The 23,063-nt window shown below is 41.5% G+C and overlaps 1 protein-coding gene across 1 annotated transcript; it reads right to left on the bottom strand.

The window, feature by feature from the left end:
* Positions 1–687: 687 nt before the first annotated feature.
* On the bottom strand, positions 688–22,968 carry SLC2A12 (solute carrier family 2 member 12). The gene is made up of 5 exons (XM_026048199.1): positions 22,863–22,968; positions 19,445–20,764; positions 4,869–4,991; positions 3,497–3,629; positions 688–1,854 (listed from the first exon to the last, which is right to left on the bottom strand). The coding sequence occupies exons 1-5, from the start codon at positions 22,966–22,968 to the stop codon at positions 1,758–1,760; spliced, it is 1,779 nt and encodes a 592-aa protein (XP_025903984.1). The 3' UTR covers positions 688–1,757.
* Between the last annotated feature and the right edge of the window lie 95 nt (positions 22,969–23,063).

Raw genomic sequence — 23,063 nt, 5'->3', positions numbered from 1 at the left:
GTAGCTAAACTTCATGCCCTTAGCTTCAATACGTCCTTTTCAGATTTTACTTATCTTACAAGTAATGTTCTCAAGCAAATTTTACAGTGTCCGTGTCTATGAGTGTGACAATATTGGAATCTGATTGAGACTGACCTAATCTGGTGAACGCTTTGCCTACATGAGTGAGTTCCCGTCCCTCTAGTGCAGAACAGTCAGATGGTTTTAATGCCATGAGACAGCAGATAAACTGGGACCAGGTGTCTAGTTCAAAGTAGTATCTGCACTCCAGCTGACACCATCAATCTTGGTTCCTCAGTTAAACGCTGCAAGAAATGCAGCTCTATAGCTGCTGAGACAGAAAGCTTTTAAAGACTCTTCTCTCTCCTTTCCTTTCCTTTCCTTTCCTTTCCTTTCCTTTCCTTTCCTTTCCTTTCCTTTCCTTTCCTTTCCTTTCCTTTCCTTTCCTTTCCTTTCCTTNCCTTTCCTTTCCTTTCCTTTCCTTTCCTTTCCTTTCCTTTCCTTTCCTTTCCTTTCCTTTCCTTTCCTTTCCTTTCCTTTCCTTTCCTTTCCTTTTTCCTTTCCTTTCCAGATTCTTTGGTCATTTATTTATCTTCTAAAAATATTTATCTATTGATCACTCTGTTACCAAAACATATTCCCATTTTAGAAAAAAATAGAGTAAATAGTTGTTTTTAGTGAATGGTAAAGACAACCCTTTATAGAGGCTTGTTAAGTGTTTGGGACACACTTGCTAAGCAATACCCAGAGTCACTTAGAGTCATTTAGCTATGTCTTGCAATGATTAAATGTTTCAGAAATTCCTTTGCACTGTCCTGTSTCATGTAAATCTTACTTTCTGAATCCAGAATTCAAAGTCTGGTGTGGCCTATGTTGAGCAATAAAATTATTTTGAAGTCAACTCCGGTTGTTCCAGCTTCCAAATTTGCTGGATGGGGAAGCCAAAGAAATCTTATCTCCTCTTCTGTAGGGCTACCCTCAGGCTAAAATAGCTGATGATGTGACTGTTCCCACATTCAAAAAATTGACTGTTTGATATCTTTGGAGTATAACCTAGGTCACTGACTCCTGACCCCTGGCATCTCAGGAAATCACATGTAAAATTTCCTTTTGTAAACTGAACATGCTCTGTATTAAAACTATTCAAGTTCTAGTAAGACGCTTTGTCTTGTTAAGTTCAAGTCTAAATCCATTCATTCATAAATGGTTCATAGCCAGTTGTTCTGTGCTACTATCAACCTGTATCTTCCATGGTTGTCTATTTTTTTCTCCATGGTGTTGATTTCCCTAATGACTTAAAGAGCTGTTCACCCTTTCAGACTCCTTTTTTCCTAGGCTAAAAAGATCTCTCTTCTCCAGTCCCCTGCTGAGAGACGTGCTTTTCATTCTCCTTGGCATCCCAGTAGTTCTTGTTCCCCCTCTTCCAGTAAGAACTCTTGTCTGAATAAGGGTAACTAAACTAGGGGACAGATTTCTGGTCTCCATTCACCGCCTGTTTTTRAGAGGTGAGTAAATTCATGGGAGGTGAGAGATTCTGGCTTAAAAATAGACTGAGCCTGCTGTTCTAGTAAGTTTTTAAAAACTACAACAATGTTTAATATTGTCTGTAAACTGCCCCGGAAGAAGCTCTACTAAAGAATGATAGGGGGAATATCTTGTGCATAATAAAGGTAGTGAGTGTCCCATCACAGTGTGAGCATCACTGAACATTTTTTGCACCAGTCTGTGTGCGCAGGCCGCCTTGGCCACCCTCGGCTCTAGTAGAACTGCTCCTTCTCCCTCTGGGCAGCTCCCAATGGCACCAGTTTCTCTCTGCACTGGTTCACCCAGCACAAGGGCGTCTTCACGTATTTCCTGAAGGAGAAGAAAACATTTGTCATTTAATACGCAGGAATGAGTGTTTTTCCTGCTAGATATGGAGCTGGCAGTAGAGCCCAAGCCAACTGCATCCCCATGGGGTTCCTTGGCACTCGCCAGTGCCGGCCTGGAGCCTTCTTCCTTTCCCCACAAGATGGCAGGTTCAGCCAGGCCCTTCCCGGCCCCGGCACCATCCTGGCTTCAGCTTCCTGAGCTCACTGCAACCTTTGGCTTTGTGCATTCTTATTGCTATGATTATTTTACTATTATGAACTCTTATTACTATTATTATTTCAAGATTAGGGAGGAAAGGAAGAGCTGGCCTAAGGCTTCATCACAAATCTGCGTTTCTCCGCGTGTTTAGCAGCAATCGCCCCACCGTGTTACAAGGGAGATCAGAGACCTCCAGGGCACAAAGTGCAGCAATCCTCCTTTGCTGCAGCAGAATTAACTCCAGGGCTTTTTGCAGCAGAAAAAAAAAATTAATTTTTCCTACCCCATAAGCAAACTCCTTTAAGCCTGGCAGGGTTGCAATACGCCCTTTACAAAAATCTTATGTGATAATCAAAAAATCCCAAATATGGGATGACCCATCACAGTAGGCTGTTTCCAGGCTAATTAGCTTCACTATCAGAAAGTGTGTGTCTTATTATCACTTGAGTATTTCTCCCTGGGTCTTCAAGCCTGCTCCCTGGGTGCAATTTGTCCTGCTGTCCGGCAGGGATGGAGTGAAAGAGGCTGYGCTGCCTGCTCAGGTGTGAGATCTGCTGGTTAACCAGGAACACTGCAGTGAACCCCAGGAAAATCTGTTCACCAGATTCATTGCCCTTGTCCCACCCTTGTGAGACCACCCGAAGAAGCAAACTGCTTGTTCAGAGTGGATCTTCGGACATATCAGAAGCACTCCTTGTTTTACAGACTCTTTTAGTCTCTGTCTTAGTCTTAATCTAAGACTTAGTCAGTCTTATTCTTTAGTCTCTTTTTTTATGGCCAGAAATAGCTGGAAAGGAACTGAGCAGTAGCACACTTTTAATAAAAATTGCCAGTTAATTTACGGCAATGAAACCTGCATTTGGAGATTGTGAGTACCTGGCATATACTGAAGGAGTGTTAAATTTTATTCTCAAATTTGATGTTCTACCCTTACTGAAGATATGTAATTCCAAGGACTACTGTGCTTCAGAGGGTTGGGAAAGGACAGATGGAGGCAAGTCACACAAAAACAGTCACATTGGGCCATATTAAAGGAAAAGGGACTGGGGCCATTTACATCATCAAATATACATCTGTCTCTCTCATTGCTGTTACATGCTATTTGTTTGAAGAGGTGGGGTCACAAAACATATTCTGGAAGAACCTTATTTGGGTATGATCTCTTATAGAGCCACAAGACTCAGGAAACACACTAACCTGGCTTCATATACTTAACAGTGACAATTTTGAGATTTTGSGTCTGCTCTTCACCACCTTAATGTTTGCTTGGCCACCAAGATCAGCCCTTGAAGGCTGAAGCTTTGAGAGAGTCTGTTTCTTCCCAGGGGAAAAAAAAAGTCACATCTTTTTTCTTTTTTTCTTTTTTTTCTTCCTTTTTTAAATGTGCTTCTGGCACCACTTGGATGCAATTACATTCTTTACTTACTGTTTAGCTAGTTCCATGGATATTTGCTCCAAAGAGCATCCTTTCGTCTCTGGTATAAATACAATAACAAAAGCCAGGGACGCCAGGCTCATTATTGTGTAAATGAAACACACCCAGGACAAGCCAATAAGGTCTATGAAAGAAGAAAACATATTTATTATTTTCAAATATTGCAAGAAGATTTATGTAGCTATCTATCTATCTATCTATCTATCTATAGATACAGTTTCTAGTGCACAGGAGCAATCAGCGCGAATTTAGCCTATTATTCTTGGCCCTCTTACCTGGCTTAGCTATAATCTGAAAAAGAAGAGTGCTTTTGCTTTTTCAAATATTCATGAAGAAAGAAAACTGAGGAGTCCATATTSGACCATTTAGCATAAGCCTATTGATTTATTAAGCCTGCTGTCACTTTGGTTTAAAACAGTGAGCAACAGTTGTTACTAGTTTGTGAGAAGGCACGGGCAGCCACAAACTGCTCAAAATTCCACCTGTGTCTGTTTTTGTCGCAAATTCTTTCATAGAAAGAAAAAGAAAAGAAAATAGCATTTTTTGCACTGTTCTAGTTGTCTGCAGTTAATCTTTTCAACCTGTCAGTCCCAGCATTTCTTTGCAGTGGGACTGCAGACAGGGATCAAGGAGTTAACTCCTAAAGAGTCCAACCAAGAATTATTTTTCTTTTGATACCACAATCCAGGGACAGAGGGTGTCGCCAGGCTGAAGGGAAAGGCGCTGCAGCCACAGCACATGCCTCAGGGTGGGATATGCACAAAACTGACAGGCTACTGCAATCCTGTAGCCTCCTCCCCTGCTAAATCTGAGCCAGACAGTTGAGGCATTTGCCAATTGTGTCATGTGCTGAAAACTGCAGCTGAAGCTGCTATTCCAGCCAGTATCTTCTGCATCAGATACCTAAGCCCAGGTCCTGCTGGCTTCAGTGAGATCAGCATATATTTGTTTGAAGAGAGAATTCCAAATTAAGCCTTCTGATTTCTTACATATTTGCTCATAGTTACACTTGCACAAATACAGGTTAGATCCAGCTAAGGCAAAGAGTTCCTGTGGATTTGCATTCMTTGTGGCCAAGAACAAAACTATGGCTGTGAAGGACTATTCCAACACTGGTCCAAGGACTTGAACAAGTTTTGGCACTTAGTGGGGAAYTGACTTTGTCCAAAATTTTGTGCTCACATCTGGCAGAACCAAATCAACCTCTGAACTCTTTGAGGGTCTGCTAGTAATTGCTTGCCTGATTCTGGGTCTGTTGGAGAGTAATGTGTTGCCTGAAGTTTTAGCAATAGTAGTTCTGTTGGAAAGATGTACTATTCTCACTAGGAGAACATCAACTTGGAGTGAACAAGAGAGGACTTACCAGTTACAGTCAAAAATGTCAAGGAGATGACCAGATTAATACCCCAGTTCATGCTAGATGTCAAAGCCATGGCCCGTCCTCTGATCCCACCAGGGAAAATTTCACTCAGGACCAGCCAAGACACTGAAATGGAAGAAAACAATAAAAAGAAGACTGTATATTTGAAAGCACGGTTTCTCTTGCTAGAAATTTGGAAGTCTGTAAATTCAGATGAATCTGTCTGAAAGAATAAGGTGGTTTTCAGAGCTGTGAGGCTGGTCTGTGCTCCAAAAGCAGAACACACCACGCTCAGCAGCAGGCTGGGATGTCCCATCTGGTTGCTCTACCAGTGGAACCGCAGTGGCACCACAAGRCAGAGCTGGGAGCTGGGTCTTCCAGCACTCCTCTAGCTGTGGAAATATGGAAGARCGCGGGGAAGCTTTGACAGCACATGCGCGTATGAAAGGGAGCTCTGACTAAGTATTACTCTCAAGTGACATAATRTTAATGGAACTGGGGCAGCAAACCAAAGTAATCTGCAGCTTCAGAGCAGCTCTATGTGTTTATGCCGCCTTATAAATCAGCCTGCCAAGCTGAAGCACGTTTGCCTTTCCAGCTCTGAGCTGCACGGAGTTAGACTGCTGGAGTTTAAAGGAAGACAGAGGTCCTGATCTTTGGCTGCTTCATCCCACACCATGATACAAGTGATCTCAGCAYCGGTGCTTCTAGCCCAGAATAACAAATTCAGTCATGTAGACCTGGTGGGGTTACCTCCTTGACAGCAAAAGCAAAAAAAAAATATATTAAAAAGAGATTCTGGATTCCTGAGTCTTGATGGTCTTTGACTATTTATTTATTTATTTGTTTGTTCATAAGCAAGAGGGATTAGCACAGGTTGCTGTAGCTTACGGAGAGGCCATGCGTTAGCCAATGACCACAACTGCTGCATGTGGATGAACTGTATCTTCAGATCCTCAGTCATGGCCATACTAAGTTTGGTCTCGTGTGGGGTGCTTTCTACAAACTAGGAAATGGAAATTTTCCCAAGACACCTACTTTCGACATTCTTAAAGTTACATTTTAAAAATAGAATACTGAGAGTCTGTGTGTTTCACACACAGACATTTCTAGGGTGCCCGTTCAACAGTACTAATAAAGATGTAAAAGAAAATATACTGCATGGAAGGACAGTATAAAGGAGCAATTGAAAAGAAAAAAAAAACTGAATCTTGTGTTAACAGAGGAGACTAAGCAAATTCTACTCTAGATCTCTTCGTACCATAGATTTAATTTAGCAGTGTTTTGGAGCCCACATAGATATTCCTTTAAAAAAAATGAAAAGAAAAATATGATGAGCTTTACTCCCACACTGGGAGTGGCCTGGAAAAGTGGAGAACTTATTCCAGAAGTAGGAAAGAGAACCAAGACCGAAATGCATAGCAGCCTAAATCTGTTATGCACAATCAAATGGCACACAATACAAAGCATATTTAATAGTAGCTGTAGAGAGACCTCTTTTTTTTGCCGACCTGAATCATAGCAAAATTTAATACATTTACTGCTGATAAGGCAAAATTTGTTCTAAATAAATGCTTAGACATGCTCTGTAACATCTCTACATATGGGGAAAAAATGAGGTGGGGGGAAAAAAAGTAAGATTATTGGCTTCTAAAGCAGATACGTTATTTTTCAYCACCAGGCCAGCTAGTATTGCTCCTGAGGAAAAGCAGGCCTTGGCAGTGCAGTGGAAGCTCATTATGGTGCTTTGTCCCYCTGCAGCGGCAGGGCCGTCGAAGCCTAAATCGTTAGTCACAGGCGATATAACATGTCACAACAGGAAGCACTAGCCAAATGCAAAGCAACGAAAGTTAGCGAGACGCAAAGAAACCCTTTTTTTAGCAGTCCCTAAATAGCCTGCGGAATTCATCACTGTAGGACAGCATTACAGCCAGGAGCTGAGAGGCCCTGCAAAAATGACTATACACCACAACTGGCAAAGAGAATATTCACAGTCACATTAGACAGGATTAAAAATGAAGTCTGAAAGAATTCAAAACACTCTCTTGAGGGCATAAACCAACGTACAGATGACAGGATTAGGAATACTATTTTCTCTCTGAGCACTTTGTTCTGTATCTGCTTATGTGAGATTTTTCYTGCATTCAGGTGGTTGCCAGCAGCTGCTCAGAGAGGCGCTGGGCTCGATGGATCGTGTCCTGCTCAGCGACACGGCAGCTCTGCTGCACTGGGCAAGCCCTGAGCTGGGGGAGTTTCGCAGCGTTAGGAGCCCTGGGCACTGCTGTGTCGTGTCCACGAGCACGGGCACTGCAGGAGCTCCAGTGCCACGCACTTTTCTGAGGACAGACAGGCTCTTTCAGGCTAAATGTAATTAGTTTGGAAGTACAAGAAATTGGTTTTTTTTTTTCTGTTCAGAAATCAAAATACTTGAGCGTCTGCATCAGCCACAACCGTGCTTAGCTACTTTTATTTCAACCAGCTATTTAAATTCAGAAAGATCCCTCCAATCTGCCAGATCTGCCCTTCGTGTTTGAACAAGGCAGCTGCTTCCTTTGGCTTACCCTGACCTCTGCTTTGTTGGCAAGGAGTAGATAGGTTGTTTTTTTCCCCTCCATGGGAGAAATAGCAGTTGTAGAAACCTGTCGCTTACTGCAGTGTGTTTGTCCCTTTCTCCAAGCTGAAGCAGTGATAAGCAACAATTCTTTGCTTTTAGCACCTGTCTGGGATGGTTTTTACTGTCTGTACCTTTGCCAAAAAGCAGCAGCTGCTCCAGGTGCAGAGGGGATGTAGCTTTCTCTTGGGAAGCCAGTAACTGGGTTCTCGCTCCCATTCACAACGATTGCTGCTGCCTTTGAGTGTGCACAGAGCAGGGCAGAAATTTAGCCGTCAGCCTCCCAGAGWCACTGCAAAGCAAACTGGGGTTCTACCTTCACCAGCCTAAGACACTAAGACACTCCATCTGCTACATAACCTAACCTTATTTCCAACTGGTGCTATGGTAGTAATCCTCTTGCACGCACAACACTTTTTGACAACTACTTTGGCAGTCCTTGGCTGGTGTTTATGGAATGGATGAGAAGAGAGTTCATGCTTCCCARTCCAAATGTGGGGAAGACATGAGGCTAAGAGCCTCCCGAGATCCTGCTGGATTTGCTCCTGCAGCGGCTGCAGGTAACTCTCACCTTTGATCACTTGGAATAACTAGTATGTTGACAATGGTTGAAAATAAATGTACAGCTGAATATTGTATTATGGCAAAACRCAGAGAAAAGAACACCCACTGTGTATGCAGATGCAGAATTTAATTCAAATAAAATATCACACTTCACGGGAAGACTTAAGTGTTTCAGTGAGCACCACGGTTGGTCTGTGTGATGCTGACTGCTAGGCTGAAATTCCTTGCCCCAGTAGGAAGAACAGAGGGTTTGGAGACGCTGGCAACCACTTGACCAGGCTGTTGACACTGATCTAAGCAACATCAGAGGGGCTGTAAAGCCACAAGACAGTAACTGTGCAAGGCTTTASCTGTCCTCATTTAGACTGAATAAATTTCATACTGGAGCACAGTGCAGAGATTACATTTTAAATCATTGTTTCTTTTGCAATTTGCCTGGTAGCTCATGAGAAAGAAAAAAATCTTGATTTAATGTTGAGCAGAACAAGTTCAAAATACACAAAGACACTCTGTTATATTGGCTACAACATATTCTGCATCAGTATTCTTGTAGAAATGGAAGAGCCAAGGTCTTACCATAGTAACACAAAACTTCAAAAGGAGAATATTAAAATAAGGGTGGTTGTTATAAGGATAAATGCTCTAGAGGGCGTATGGAGAATGTTTAACTTATCTGATTGGAGACTTAAAATATATATACAACCAAATAAAACAAATAAAACAAATAGAAATAGCTCAGCACAGTTAAACAACTAAGTGAAACAAGCTGTTATAAACAGAAAAATTCCTTACCCAAAAAGGTGTGTGCTGTGTCCAAACAAAGAAARTAGAACTTAGATCCTGATTTTTTTTTGGCAAAACCATAACCAGGAGGGCAGATACTTTGAAAACGTATGGGCTGAGAGCACTACRTGCCAGAAGCGGGTCATAGGAGAAAAGTATGGGTATGCTCTTTACTTCAGTGTTCACTCTGATACGTCTAAGTGTTTTCCAAAGCAGAGCTTGAATTTATGAAGGTCYGGTCGTGAAGGACTATTTCTAACTGCAGTATAAGGAAGCAGAAGGACAAAGCCAGTATTCACAATGGAAGGAGATTACTAGATTTGCTCAGAATCTGGCCAGATGATTCAGGAAAGGGAGGTGAGTGGATGTGCAAAATTCACTGAAGACACAAAGTTATTCAAGTCAACAACAATGAAAAAAGGATCACAACAGGCCGCAACAGAATCTGAAAGTGCTTTGATAAGATGACGCATAAAATTCATTAAAAATAAAAGCAAAGTACTGCATAAAAGGGAAACCGCCTCCAGGACCCATTCCCAGATGCCTTCTTTACTCCACGGATGAAGCCTTTGAGGATGTTTAGAGACACTATCAGCTCATTAGAGGCAGAGGTTGTGCTGCAAATAAAGGCAAATAAAGAAAGGAGGGCCAAGGAGGACAGAGAGCATTCCTGCACCCCTCTGCATTTCTCTGYGCATACGTGAAAAGATCTGTCAAGGGCTAACAAATACAACAACAGAGATAACCCCCCCAATGTTCTTCTCCAATTCCCTAAACTGTAGATAGCCAAAAGGCCGTGCTGAGAGTACTGCATGTGCCCTTCTCGGGTATTTTCCCTAAGCATCTGTTCCTGGCTGTTCTCAGTGATGGGGTAACAGATGGATTGTGTGGCCCTTTGCTGTGAGCCTGTGCGGACAATTTAACAAGCTTTATATTCAGGCTAAAAGCAAAGAGATGCCTGCAGCCCTTGTGTGACTTTTCCCTGATTTCAGCCATACAGTTAAAAAAAAGGGGGTGAAAAAAAGAAGAGGGTGCAAACTTTGATCAGAGAAGCAGAAAACGTGAACATCTGAGAAATACTGGGGTCTTGAAGGTCCCCTGTGAAAGTAAGGTACATGAATGAAAAACGTCCTTGTTTTGACCCCATTCCTGCCAGGAGGCAGAAGCAAAATGGAAGCTGCACAACAGCTCTCATTAATGAAAAATTAGATTCCCTTGGCATTCACTTGCTGCTTAGCACTTTTTGCCTTTCCTGAACCTGTGTTGTGTAAGGTCCAGTTCCTCACAGTGAGATGTAGAGAATGGCAACCAAAGTCCTGAAAGAATTCAGGGTTTCTGAGCTATAAACTGTGAAAAAAGATTAAGTGGACTTAGGGAGAGAAGTAGGCAGGAATATGTAAGACTTTGAAAGCAGCAGGCTGGGGTGTTAGCAACAAGAGGTCCGACAGAAGAGAAGGAGCAGATTATCCCCCAAGTAATGCAGGCAGAGCATCCAAGAATATATAACAAACTGACAAAGCCAAGGAAGGATGCAGGCACGGACGCAGCGAAGCTGCTGAGGGAGGAAGGAAGTCAAAGGACATGGGTAATGTCTACGTCTGCTGAGAGCAAGCCTTTTGCCAGGCTTATGAAACACAATAGGTCTTTTTCTGGCTCTGCTACCCTGTTTTCTGGCTCTACTGAGTATGAACACAAATTGCCAGATGGCCAACTGCTTCTCAAAAAAGGCCAACTTCAGACGTGCGTTGCCCCTCCCGTGCAGATTTCTTGTAGAGATCATTGGCACAAGCCCTCACGGTATGCATGGGGATGAGACACCTGCCCATAAATTTCAATCAAAATGAGAYAAAATAGCAAAATATAATATATATATATATTTAATCTCATTGTGATTGAAATGGTTTAGAGCATCACCTAGGCAATGGAGTGAGCACGTCAGGAGCATGGTAGCCTGGGCAGAGAGAGCCTGAGCTCCTCCAGGGGCCATTGATGCGAGGGAGGATGAATGTCTTCAGCTTCACCTGCGAAGGAGGTGGATTATGCATTATTTCTACATAACCTACATGGATTATTTCTATCAGTATTTTGCCTTTCTTTATTTTCTGCAGCTCCTGCAAGCAGTATTTTCTATAACTCTTCTCAGAAGGAAAGAGAAAATATTTTGTAGGCAAGCATGCCCGTAGGTTGTGCAGGGAGTTTAACATCTCTCTGATGATGTTTTGGTAAGTGTAGCCAAACACAACCTCTGCAAATGCTTTCCCAGCAGCTCCGGTGAAGGACAATGAAGGCGGTCAGAGGTTTTCTGGGGCTTGCAAAACTGGGAGATGCCTAGACTGAAAAGAAGACGGAGTTAGAGGGAGTCTGTCCTATTCCAGACCAGGTAAAAGAGATGTCATGCAAGAATAGTGGACTGAAATTTGGCCACTTGTGTTGTGTAGGAGGCCAAAGCAGATAGATGATTGTGACTGTCCTTAGAAATCAATGGATCTGCTTAATGAAAGCCATTCTCTTCTCCGTCTGTCCCAAAATATGACTCAAGTCTGCCTGAAATTAATAGCTGACAAATACAGAGCTAATGGAAGGAGCTATTACTGTGCAGAGTGCACGAGTGGCCAGCAGACTCCCCGGRTGTGCAAGGCTAAGTCAAACCCTCTGTGCAACATGAAAAGGAGGGGAACAATTTCTTTTCCTAACAGGTAAGGAAGCCAGGCAAGGCCTAAGGCCTCCGTCCATATTCTCATTTCTGCAGGTGAAAATCTGASTGTGTACCTCATTTTAAAGCTTCCTAGGGGTTTAAAGCTGTTTACTTCATTCTGAAGCTTTCTAGGGAGATGAACATAGCTTGACTGCAGCTTCTTTCTGATGGAGCAGCTTTGAGGACTACTGGCTGCACGATACTGGGACTGATGAACCAAAGAGTGACAACTTGCTAACCTGAAATTCCTTTTTTACCCTCCTTCTGCTATACCACATTTCTGTTTTTAATGATTAATCCTTTAGGCTCAATCCTTGAATTTACAAGTGTAAAACAAGTGAGATCCAGCTATTTTCTCCCTGCGACTGTATTACAGTAGATAAAAATAGCTGTCTAGTGTTCAAACTATTTGCATCACTATCCTAAAGACAGGCTGAACACTCACACATACCTTTTTTAAGCAACCTTTTGATGGGATGTGGGATTCTTGTTTCTCCAGCATCTCCTCCCTTCACATTAAAATTGCAGGAGGGTTTTGGGAAAGAGATTGTGAGACCAACTCACCGGCTTCTCCTGTCATCTGTATCACTTGAGAGGGAGGGTGGTGAGAGCTACTTCCCTTCTATTTTCCCTAGTCATCCTTCCTCTCCTAACTTCCTTCTCACCGCGGTGAGCTTGCACTTAAACCTGCATTTTAATTTGTATTTTAAATTAATATTCTAACTTTCATCTATATGAGTCTGAAAAAACAGTGCCAGCAATTTATATGATTTCACACATTGACCATGCTGGTATCTCTCTCTCTGTGTCTTTTTCTTTTTATCTATACGTAATGGCTGGTATGGGTTTCCCTGTTTCACGTAAGTGGTTGAACATATTCTTAAATCTATTTTCTGGTATCTTCAGTTATCTTCCACCTATTCACAGTTTAAAAGAACAGTCACAAATAAGAACAGTTTTTTTCTTTTTTTTTTTTAATAACCTGTAGTTCCCATCTATAGCCCAGGTTCCCATCCTGGGCAAAACCGGGATCTAGTAGTAATAARCTGTGTTAGTTAATCCAATCTCACGCCTGTCTTGCCCAATATTTTGAGTGTTCTCACTTCACAAACACTTCAGTAGGATGCACCAAAGCTTTATGATAGGCAGATATGTAATAATCTGCATCTCTTCCCAGGTCCCCCACTAGAAGCATCTTTACACCCACATAAGCAATGACAATTCTGTTTGCAAGCTGACTTCACAGGCACTGTCTGTCTCTCACTAATCCCTTGTTACACAGCCACTCATAGTGCGCCAACAACACAGAACAATTTGCAGGGCAAGCAAAAAAGAAAAAAAAGAGAAAAAGAAAGAAAAATGAAAACAAGCTTTCAAAGGAAAACATGCCTGATTATAACAAGTCACATACCGTCATTTAAAAAAAAAAAAAAAAAAGAAAAGGTCTTTCTAATTAAAACCTGAAATATATATCCCTATTTGCAGGTGTTTATATGTTCAGAATATTGAATCCAGGATAATACTGTAAGGTATTTGCAGAAGAATGGCCACAGAAGCCAGAGGCTCTAATTCACAAGGAAGCTGTGCTTGGACTAGTCGGGTTTACCTCGTATTTCACTCCTGAAAAGCAGGGAGAGGAGGAACTACCCAGCTGGGTGAGCTAAATGAACCTGCCCTTCCAGTACCGAGGGGCAATGCTGGGCCCCGAGGGAGCTGTGCAACAGAAAAGTGTCCTGCTGGAACACAACAACCAGGGGCAATTTAAGTCTTTGCTCTTGCAAAATATGGATTTGTGACACAGAAACTCAGTGCCTGAGGGAAAGAAAACAAGCACTCTCCTAATGCAGTAGCTTATCTATTAGACCATCCACTCTGCACTTTGGCTGTCAACTTCCATTTTCCTTAATAGTGCCAATAAGCTACAGGATTTCACATATTTGCCATGCTGGTATTTCTCTCTCTCTCTCTCTCCCTTTTTTAAAAATATGTAATACATATTTTAGCTGGATAAGCTTTACAATGTCTTCTCATTAGAGGTTCTATTAAACAGATGTAGTTTTTTGGCATAGCTGACCCAAGAGCAAACTGCCTCTAAACAATTTCCTTTCTTGCTCCCTAAGGATAGTGAATTTTGTGAAGCTTGATGTATAACCTGCAAAGAGATTTCARTGTCACAGTGGTGATCTCCTCTGCAAGAACATGGTCAAGGCAAAGCAATGTAAAATCTTTCTTTATCTTTGATATGATTATCAAAGGACACAATTATTTACAGAAAGCTTAAATGTAACACTTGACCTACAATGTAAGAAGGGCAAATTCAGCTAATAAATGACAGCCATCCCTGTTTATCATATGAAAATTCATACAAAATGATATGCTAGATTCACTTGGGAGACTTGCGCCAGTCTCCCAAAAACTGTGTCCCTGTGAAACAAAAACAATTTGTTAGGTTCAATTCCTAGTTAATATCACAACAATATTCATTATGTAGGCTTTTTATAAAGCCAATCTGCAGTTAAAATGCTTCATATTCATCTGCTGCTATTAACTAACCAGAATCAACCAGCTACTCTAAAGCTATACCTAAACCTAAGCACATGAGTCATTTGTCCCAAGTCAAGCAGTACCTGTGTSTCAACTGGTCTATTAAAATACAAACGTCAGTGGAAACGTATTTATATAATTCAGAGCACCAAGATCAAAATATTGAGTTAAAGCACAGCGTACATCCACTATGCCAAAAGGCAAGCAGCCTTCCCCCGTTCCAAGCGTGTTTTCCCAGGGCCAAGCTTGGTGCTCAGGCGCTGTTGGCAGAACCGCAGGCACGAGGGTGACGCAGCAGCGCCGTGCGGGACACGCCGGTGCCTCTCTCTACACGCTCCCTCCTTGCACAGTATTGAGGGCTCTGCTTTTCGGGAGGCAAAGCACTCGGCCCGACCTGCCAAGGCATTTCGCCACTCACGTGCTTAAAAGTAAGCTTAGGAACAGGAGCAAAGAAGTCAGGGAAAATGACTTTGCGGATTTCACTGCGCACTGCAAGATGCAAGGTCTTCGGGTTGATCAAGASTGCTCTGCTCCTTGCAAAACAGAGCCTAAAAATAACTAAGTAAAGGCCTTTAATGACATTGACATGTCTTATTATTGAGGAATGCTTTCTCATGATATTTTTTCACACTCAAAAAGCACTTGCAGTCTTGCAAGTTCCACTGAGCTAGGTAAAAATAACCTATCATCTCGCTGGTAAGAACACCTCCTTAAAGCTGAAATCCTATTCTTCAGCACTCGACTGTCCCAAATATTTTAAACTAGCTTTCACTTCACTTCTGTCAACCATCGTGTTAAAAGGCAAACTGATTCCTGGCGCACTTAGGTGTCAGGTCTTCAGACAGATATTACCTAGGGTGAGGCAATTCATAATCCAWGTTTAATTTTCATTTTGGCTTCGCTTGTCTTTCTACCACTGTTTGGTGCAGACACGGTGAGAAATAAAGACAATGTGAGGCACTATTTGAATAGCACAGAAATAGTGCACTAGAAGTGTAATATTCAAACTGCATGCATGCATGCATGCCTTAAAAAGATGATTCAGGRCAAATGAACTATTCTAGGAATCTTGTCTTAAAATAAAGTGTCCAAGATCATTTTTAAATTATTTAAAATAGGACTTTCTGTACTGATCCTTAATGAAACATACACATTTTCCATGTTTATTATTCTGGATCAGATCCAACAAAGCATTTGAGCACTTGTTTATTTTTGATCACTTGATTTAATCCCCCAGCACCAGGGAACCCAAAGCAGTGTAAAATTGATAGTGCTCATTTTTTGTGAAGTTTAAGGTCAGGCACTCTACAAAATGTAGAAGCTCAAAAAATAAAATATAGAAAAAAAAAACATGAAAGACAATACTGAGCATGAATGCCTATGAGCATCAAATGTATATACACAAAAAAATACAATAACCTAAAGATTTGTAGGAGCTTAAAACATTGCTGTAATGTCAAAGGCACTGTTGTGAATTCTAGATGCTTCTATCTTTTACCACTACATTCCAAGTTAGTACAGGTCCATATGGCTTACAATATTGCAAAACGTAGGAACAACCAATTAAGTCTGCTGAGGGTTACTGGCATTTTCTGAAATAGAATTTCCATGTTAACAGTTCTCTTTCTCAAAATATTTTCCAGCCTCTATTAGGGTACTCAGTGGCCAAGAACACGGATCCAAGAGTAGTTTGTTGCAGAGAAAAGACAATTCTTTGCTGTCTGAGATCATAAGGGTGGCATGGGATATGACCTCCGTGATCCCTGACGGTTCACTGCCATATGTGAAACCAGCTGCTCTGGGTTTTGTTACAGGCTCATCTGATGAGTGAGGAGAATATACCCTGAAATGCACAGCAAATGTGTACATTTAACCATGCTAATGAGTCCTGCTTTAACTCAGGTGGTGAAATAATGTAGGAATCACAGAAGCAAAGTGGACTAAATTTGTCTCCAGTGTAATCCTACAGACTTTAGGAGAATGTTAGGAGTCTGGGTTTTGGCTTACATAATCTAATAAATGCTTAAATATGTCATGTGCAGAAGACATGAGATTTCATCAGGACACTCACAGATCTCCTTCACCATATATATATATATATATATATATATTTCACTCACATATATACTATATATATACTCACATATATAGATTTCATTCTTAGATTTCACTCTTCAGGAGAACCCTTAAAATTTTGTTTTATACATGATCCTCCTTCCAACTTCTCTATCATTTTCAATGTCTATTTCAGTGAATCCTGTGTTATTTAGGAAGTGGTCAGGTGTATGCCTAGCCATGACTAGAGGTGTTTTCCTTGTGCTTAGCTCATTTCCAGGGCCACTCTTAGCTTTTAGTTTTGGTAATGAGGTAGTGATCTACGTCTGCACATGTTGCTAGCCTATCCTGTACATGGTGTAACAGGATTCCTGGGAGGCTCAGATTTCCCGTGTTCGTCCCTCCACATAGAGCCAGTTCATATGCGTGCCCACGGGAGACTGCAGCTCCCTGCAGACATTCCCTGGAATTAGTCAAGTGCCCCTCACGCTCCTTGGCCTTCACGTTGCAACCAGATGGATGTTTCTTACGGGCTTTGAAACCATCTTTTCCTGCTGAGAGCTGTTCATCCTCATTTGCCCTTTCTGATCTGCAGACCACGGTAATCCAAGACAAAGATGGGGGTCAAGTAATAACTGCACTGAAATGCCTTTGGAAACACCCCTGGGGAAACAGTCTGTGCTGTCCTGTGCCATGATGCAAAGCCAACCTGTTGCACCTATAAAACATCCTAATAATTGTGTGCAATTGAGTGTGAACAAGCAGTTGGATTACATTTCGTCAAACACAATTAATCCAAAACAGAGCAGCAGATATACTCCTCTTATCTTGCCTAGGGGCTGAGGATATAAATATAGGACACCTTGAGTCAAAAAAAAAAGGAGATTAAGCAGATGCTTGCTGCTCTGTGAATTCTTTTATAATGCAAAAATGGCTTTTGTCTCTGTCTATTTTTATTGAGGGCTCATCATTGCGCTGCCAGAGTGCTTTGATAAGTGACAATAAATATATTTAGTGTACTTTCAGTCCTAAAAAAATTGAGTTATTTCAAATAATTTGAAAACAAAGGAGGAACCATGGGGAAAAAAAATGACATTTACAACAGTCTACTGTACAATTCTGGCCAGTAACTAGCTCTTTGACTGTCCTCAGAAAGGAAGGAAAATACAGGAAAAAGTAATTAAAATGGATGATGAGGCCTACATTGCATGATCTGCCCTATAAAGAGTGTGCCGTTTTTCTAACGGTGCTTACATATGCTCTCCTTTATCCATGTCTCCTGTAATATAGCATGGATTTCAAATAAAGTGGGTGAATGTCTTACAGAAATGGCCTAGTGAGGAGGAGGGAGGCTGACCTAGTGCAGAGTCCGATGCATTGAAAATATAGTGGTGCTGATTATTGTGTTTCTGGCCCCAGGCATCATCTGGCTGAAGCTGCCAGCCGGTGTTGGAGTCCGTGCTGCAGCCTTGATGCCTTATTCCATTTGCAGAACAGACAGGGGCCATGGGTCTGCTTTAGACCTCAAGCCAGCTTTAGAAGATGAGTAAAACAAACACACACAAACTCTTTATTCTTTACCACAAAGAAAGCACACCAGTGATAAGAAATCTATGCTTTTAAAATACATTCAAGACTTTGGACTCCAAGCAGAAAAGGTTGAAGGCCAGAAAGGAAACAGAAGTCATAGCCTCCCTGTCTAACCCAGGGATAGGTCCTTTGCAGATTCCAGTAATTCCTTGACTCTCTTATCTTTGCATTTTCTGTGCCCTCTGAGGCATCTGTTTCTCCCTTGGAAAACCTGCCCTTAACTTGCTCTGTAGATGCATGCATCAGTTTAAATTCACTCTACCCTCTCACTGTGGCTGTACTGCCAATGATTTCAGCATGCTGGATGGTGACTGTTCCCTCCCATTTGCTCATCTAGAGCATCTGTGCTGTCTGTCAAGAAGGACGTCAGAGAGCAAACCTGGGTGTCTAAGACTTCTCAGATCAACGTGGCAAAGGCAGTTCCTGCAGCCTACATGGAAAGGGGCACCATTATCATTAGCATCACATTATGCCACCCTGCCAAGGAACCTATTAGCATCATATCATGCCATCATGACAAGGAACCTATTTTATAGCTATGTGAGCAGGAAAGTAGCTCTCAACAGCAGTCCAAGTCTGAACATGTGCCCCCCAAAAACCCACGTAAAAACTCAAGTAACATTATTTTCAGAGGTACACCCCTGTTTTTGCACCCGTGTCACTTGGTGCACAATCCAGTCCCAAGAAGGTTTGCAAGGGAGGGAATAATGCTGCAATAACATTGGTAAAGTTGTTGCTCTGGCAATGAATGTTTATCTCACACAGCTCTCCCAGTGAGTAATGTTTTAAATAAATAAATACTGCTGGGGAGTTGCTGTTAGTGCAATTGTTGGGTTTTATTCCTGTGGCAAGCTTTTTATCATTATACAGCAGCAGGAGCACAATGTGTTTGCAAGGCGAGTTTGAGTCAGGGCATAAAAGCACAAAAAGTCTGTTAATAAATAATGGGCTCCATGAATATATCTTTTGCAATGTGACTTAAAAAAATCAACCCTTTGATGGTGAAAAAAATATGCAAATTCTATTAAAAACAAACAATCAAACAAAAACAGAACAAAGAGAAAGGAAAGGAAGGAAAAGATTTGATTCTTCCTGGGAATGTCAGAGAGGTTCTCCTCTGGAGAGAGTGGGAATCCTGAAGAATGACAGTGGCCTCGTTGATTGTGCAGTGACCCAGTCTGTATTCTGACATTTGTACTGCTTGGTATCGGTAGTGGCAATGATACTAAAATTTGCTCATGAACTACAAAGCCTTGAACTTCTTAGCTGTGTCTGAAGACTATTACATGGTCAGAGGGTTGGGCCCTCAACAGAACTCACGCTCCAATTCATGGAGTTGAGGGTGCCATAACATACAGAGGTCTGGAGCTCATCATTGCCTTGGGTTTATGAACTAGCAACAGCAAATCACTAGCTTTCTAAGCTRAGAGCACAGTACAAAGGAGAATGGAGAGCCTGAGGACCCATAATTTTGCTGTGCAAAGCTCACGTTGGTTTTTAATTTCACTGAAGCTGAAAGGTTTCACAGCAGATGAGCACATGGATCTCAGTGGGCAGCACCTCTCTCAAAGCAGTACATGCTAGGCAGCTCTGTAACAAGTGCATAGTAGTGGAAAACAGTCTGGACTGAGAATTGACTGCTAGCAAGCTGGGCATCTCATACAAGCTTGTAACTTACTTGTAAAAAAAATCATTATAAAGAATTATAAAATCACAAAAATAAAATAAAATACTTACTTGGTCCAAGACCTATGGAAAATGCAGCAACATAAGCAAGCAGGCTGGCCAGTGAKAGCCATTTTAAGACAACAGGAACTTCCTCGCTTTCCATGTATGATCCTGTAGTGCTTTTGCCTCCCAGCAGAGCAGTTCTGTTCTGTTCTCTCCCGGCAATGCCATGTTTTCTCTGTGTGTTGATTGACACTTTTTCTTGTGAAACCATACTAATGAAGAGGTCCTTGATGCTGTCGTTGGTGTGGCTGCTCAGGTTTCCTGGTCTATGCAGAAGGGAATCCTCCAGAGATTGACTTTTACAGACACTGGTGACGTTCACATGTATGTTGCGGTTCACTAACCCCATGGTGACCAGTGATACTGCCATAACAGATGAGCCAATGCAGAGAAACGTTTTACTTCCAACTTGATCAACAAAAATTGTGGCTGGGACTGTGCTGACCACTTTGACAACTCCAACTCCAGTAGAAGCCAAACTAGCAGCTTCATTGCTTTGAAACCCAACTGACTTCAAAACAGTGGATGCATAAAATAAAATGTTGGGTTGTCCTGTTGTTTGCACAAAGAAGACTAGAGTAAGTCCTACCAGCATTCGGGCCCTCATGTTGTTTTTTGAACGAAACAGGTCCAAGAAACTATACTGGTGCTCATCTTTCAAGGAAGACTTGATCACACTAAGTTCTTTGGTAGCATCTGAAGTTTCCCGTAGCCTCTCCAGGACCTTTCTTGCAGCTTCATCGTTATTTTTCATAACAAGAAACCGAGGGCTTGGAGGAAGGAAATACATGGCAATAGCTTGCAAGGCACCGAATGGAATCACAAGGCCAAACATATACTTCCAGCCATGAGATACACTGGCAAATGCATAATTTGAAATATAGGCAAAAAGTATGCCTATCACAATCATGAGTTCATTTAAAGACACGAGGAGGCCTCTTCTGTGCTGTGGGGCGATCTCAGCAATATATACACATGTAGCAATTGATGATAACGATATGGAAATACCTATGGCAATCCGTCCCACAATAAGTATTCYGTATGATTCATAGGGCAATAAGATCAGACTGCCCAAAACAAGCAATGAAGATGCAATAATAATGGCAAATCTCCTTCCAAATCGGTCTATCAGGAATCCACCAGTAAGAGATGCAAATAAGGCCCCAAAAAGGAGGGAACTTACAACTATTTCCTGTTCTTTGCAAGAGAGTGCTAGTATATTGCTCATCTGAAGAAGAGCTCCAGAGATAAGTCCCAACTCATAACCCATCAGAAGTCCACTTACGGCAGCAATAGCAGATGACAGAAAAGTAAATGTCCCACAACCTGAAATCAGAGAAAAAGGAAAAAAAAAATCACCTTAAAATCAAAACCATGATTTTGCCATGATTCAATTCCATATGGACCCAGAAGTGGCCACATAGAAAGTAGTACTAATTTTTGAAATTGTATATATATATATGTATATGTATACACTTTGTATTTCTTATAACTTTATCTTTAATTGTAATGCTTTTAGACTCGTGATCTAACAGTAGTCAATGTAGTTTTGATCAGGTCTCAAACAATTAAATGTTCTGTCTCAGAATATCACTGTAACAGGCAACATTGATGATACAACTCTTTGATAAGAAAGCAGTTTTTGACTTGGGACATTCTCAGTATTTTTTAGTGATGAATTGAGGGACCATAAAAGATTTAACCTGCCCAGGCCATCAGGTCTTGTTCACCCACCTGGTGTACCAAGGGTAAGGAAAGCATTACTTTTCCAGTCAAATTGCTTCAACTCTAACTTGAACAAGTAATAAAGTAAGTTTTCCCTCACCTTTTTTTTTTTTTTTTTCATTTGAGGATGCCGTGAAGGCTACTGGTGGTTTTTTTTTGTTGTTTTTTTTTTTTTGGTGTATACAAACTCATCCATTGATCATCAGGCTGATTAAGATAGCCTGGATACTCTAGGAAATGCAGTTTTTGAATTCATGAACTCACTGGACTTCGCTCATCACTAGCCTGGAATATAAAGATCAGATATCCTGCATAGCTTACAATGGCCACAATGTCAACAATAAAAAACAGATGGTGAAAACATTAAAAAGTGGAAATTATAYGCCTTTGAAAGTTCACTTTAAAATAAATTCATTTTATACAACTGCAAAAAATTGTTTATTTTTGCAAGATAGATTTAACTGATCATACTCTACTAACCATGAAGCCTTTGCACCCTAAACTTTGAGGATAATTTCAGCTTGTTATTGTTGGGTTTGTTCTTTCCCTCAGCATGATTTTCCTCTCACCAWGAAGCTTGCTGCCACACAACTAGGAAAGGCATGAATTGACTTCTGATTTTGTGGTTAGTTGGGGAAATAACATGTGTCTGAGGAGAGGTGACTATTGCAGCATAACATACTCCATATTAAACTAAACTCTCTCAGAATAAGTACTTCCTTAGCTGGAAAGCGTTATAAGGTCTAACTTATGATGCTGAGATTTGTTTATTTTTAGTTTGTTTTTCTAAGACATTAAGGCACTTGGATCATGCTGACTGCCTGATGCTCCTTGCCAATAACTCTAGAGCCCAGCGGTGAGAATCAGTCCCCTCTGAGAGAAGATGCTACATTTGTAAAGAAAATCAGTACTAGGGGAAGGGAGAAACACTTAGGATATGTTTGTACTACTGAACAAGCCCTGGAAGAGGGCCACTTGTCCTGGGAAACTGTTAGCAGGGTCCTGGCACCGCTTTGCTCCTTGCCACTAGCACTCTGCTAACTCCTGAGCTCTAGCTGTGTTGTTAGCTGTGCCTCCATGGCCAGACAGTGCAAGCCCATTAATTCCATTAAGGTGCATATATCCCATTAACTCTCCAACTCTCCTGGCTCTCAAGTTTGCTCCCTGAGAGCCAACCAGGAGCGAAGAGGCAGCTGCCTTTGGCTAAGGAGTGCACGTGTTGCCTCTGCTTGCCAGGGCACTCTCCTCCTCTGTGCTCCGGTGCTGGACAAATGAGATACAGCTAAAACAGAGGATTTTGTTGAGATGGACAATGACAACCTAGGGGATGTGGGAATATTGTGAGAAGTCTTTCAGGAGACAGTGGGCAGAGGGTAGATTTATTGTGATAGAGAAGGGAAAGGTTGGAAGAAATAGAAGACACAAATTTGTGAGAAATGAATTTACAAAGTACTCTGTTGATAAAACRAACTTTTTATTGTTGTAATCCGTGGCTGTATTATACCTAAAATTTTTCTTCTTTTATGGGTGGAATATCTAACACTACTGTACTTGTTTTAAATTGGGTTTAGTATGAGGTTGTACAGTGAACCACACTTTTGGTGGAAGTACTATAAACTTCAGTTAAGCTGCTTGGAGTTATCCTCGCTCCATTCTACAATATATGCACTCAATAGCATTTTAGCATTGCAGGAACTACTTTCTCCATCCCTCCTTTTGCCTTCTTGGTTTGCCTGTTTGCTGTATCTGGAAAAGATATCTTTCGAATGAGTGCTGGCTGCAAAGCAGGTCTGATACAACACCATGCTGTGCTTAGTGAGTGAGCCTGGGTATCAGAAACACATTATTAGTTTTAACCCAATGTTTGGCCCAGAATAAACCAATGAAGGCTGATACTTGT

Source organism: Nothoprocta perdicaria, unplaced genomic scaffold, assembly GCF_003342845.1.
Source record: "Nothoprocta perdicaria isolate Ctin4 unplaced genomic scaffold, notPer1 scaffold_52, whole genome shotgun sequence".
Classification (NCBI taxonomy): Eukaryota; Metazoa; Chordata; class Aves; order Tinamiformes; family Tinamidae; genus Nothoprocta; species Nothoprocta perdicaria.
This window is presented reverse-complemented; position numbering and strand designations above follow the sequence as displayed.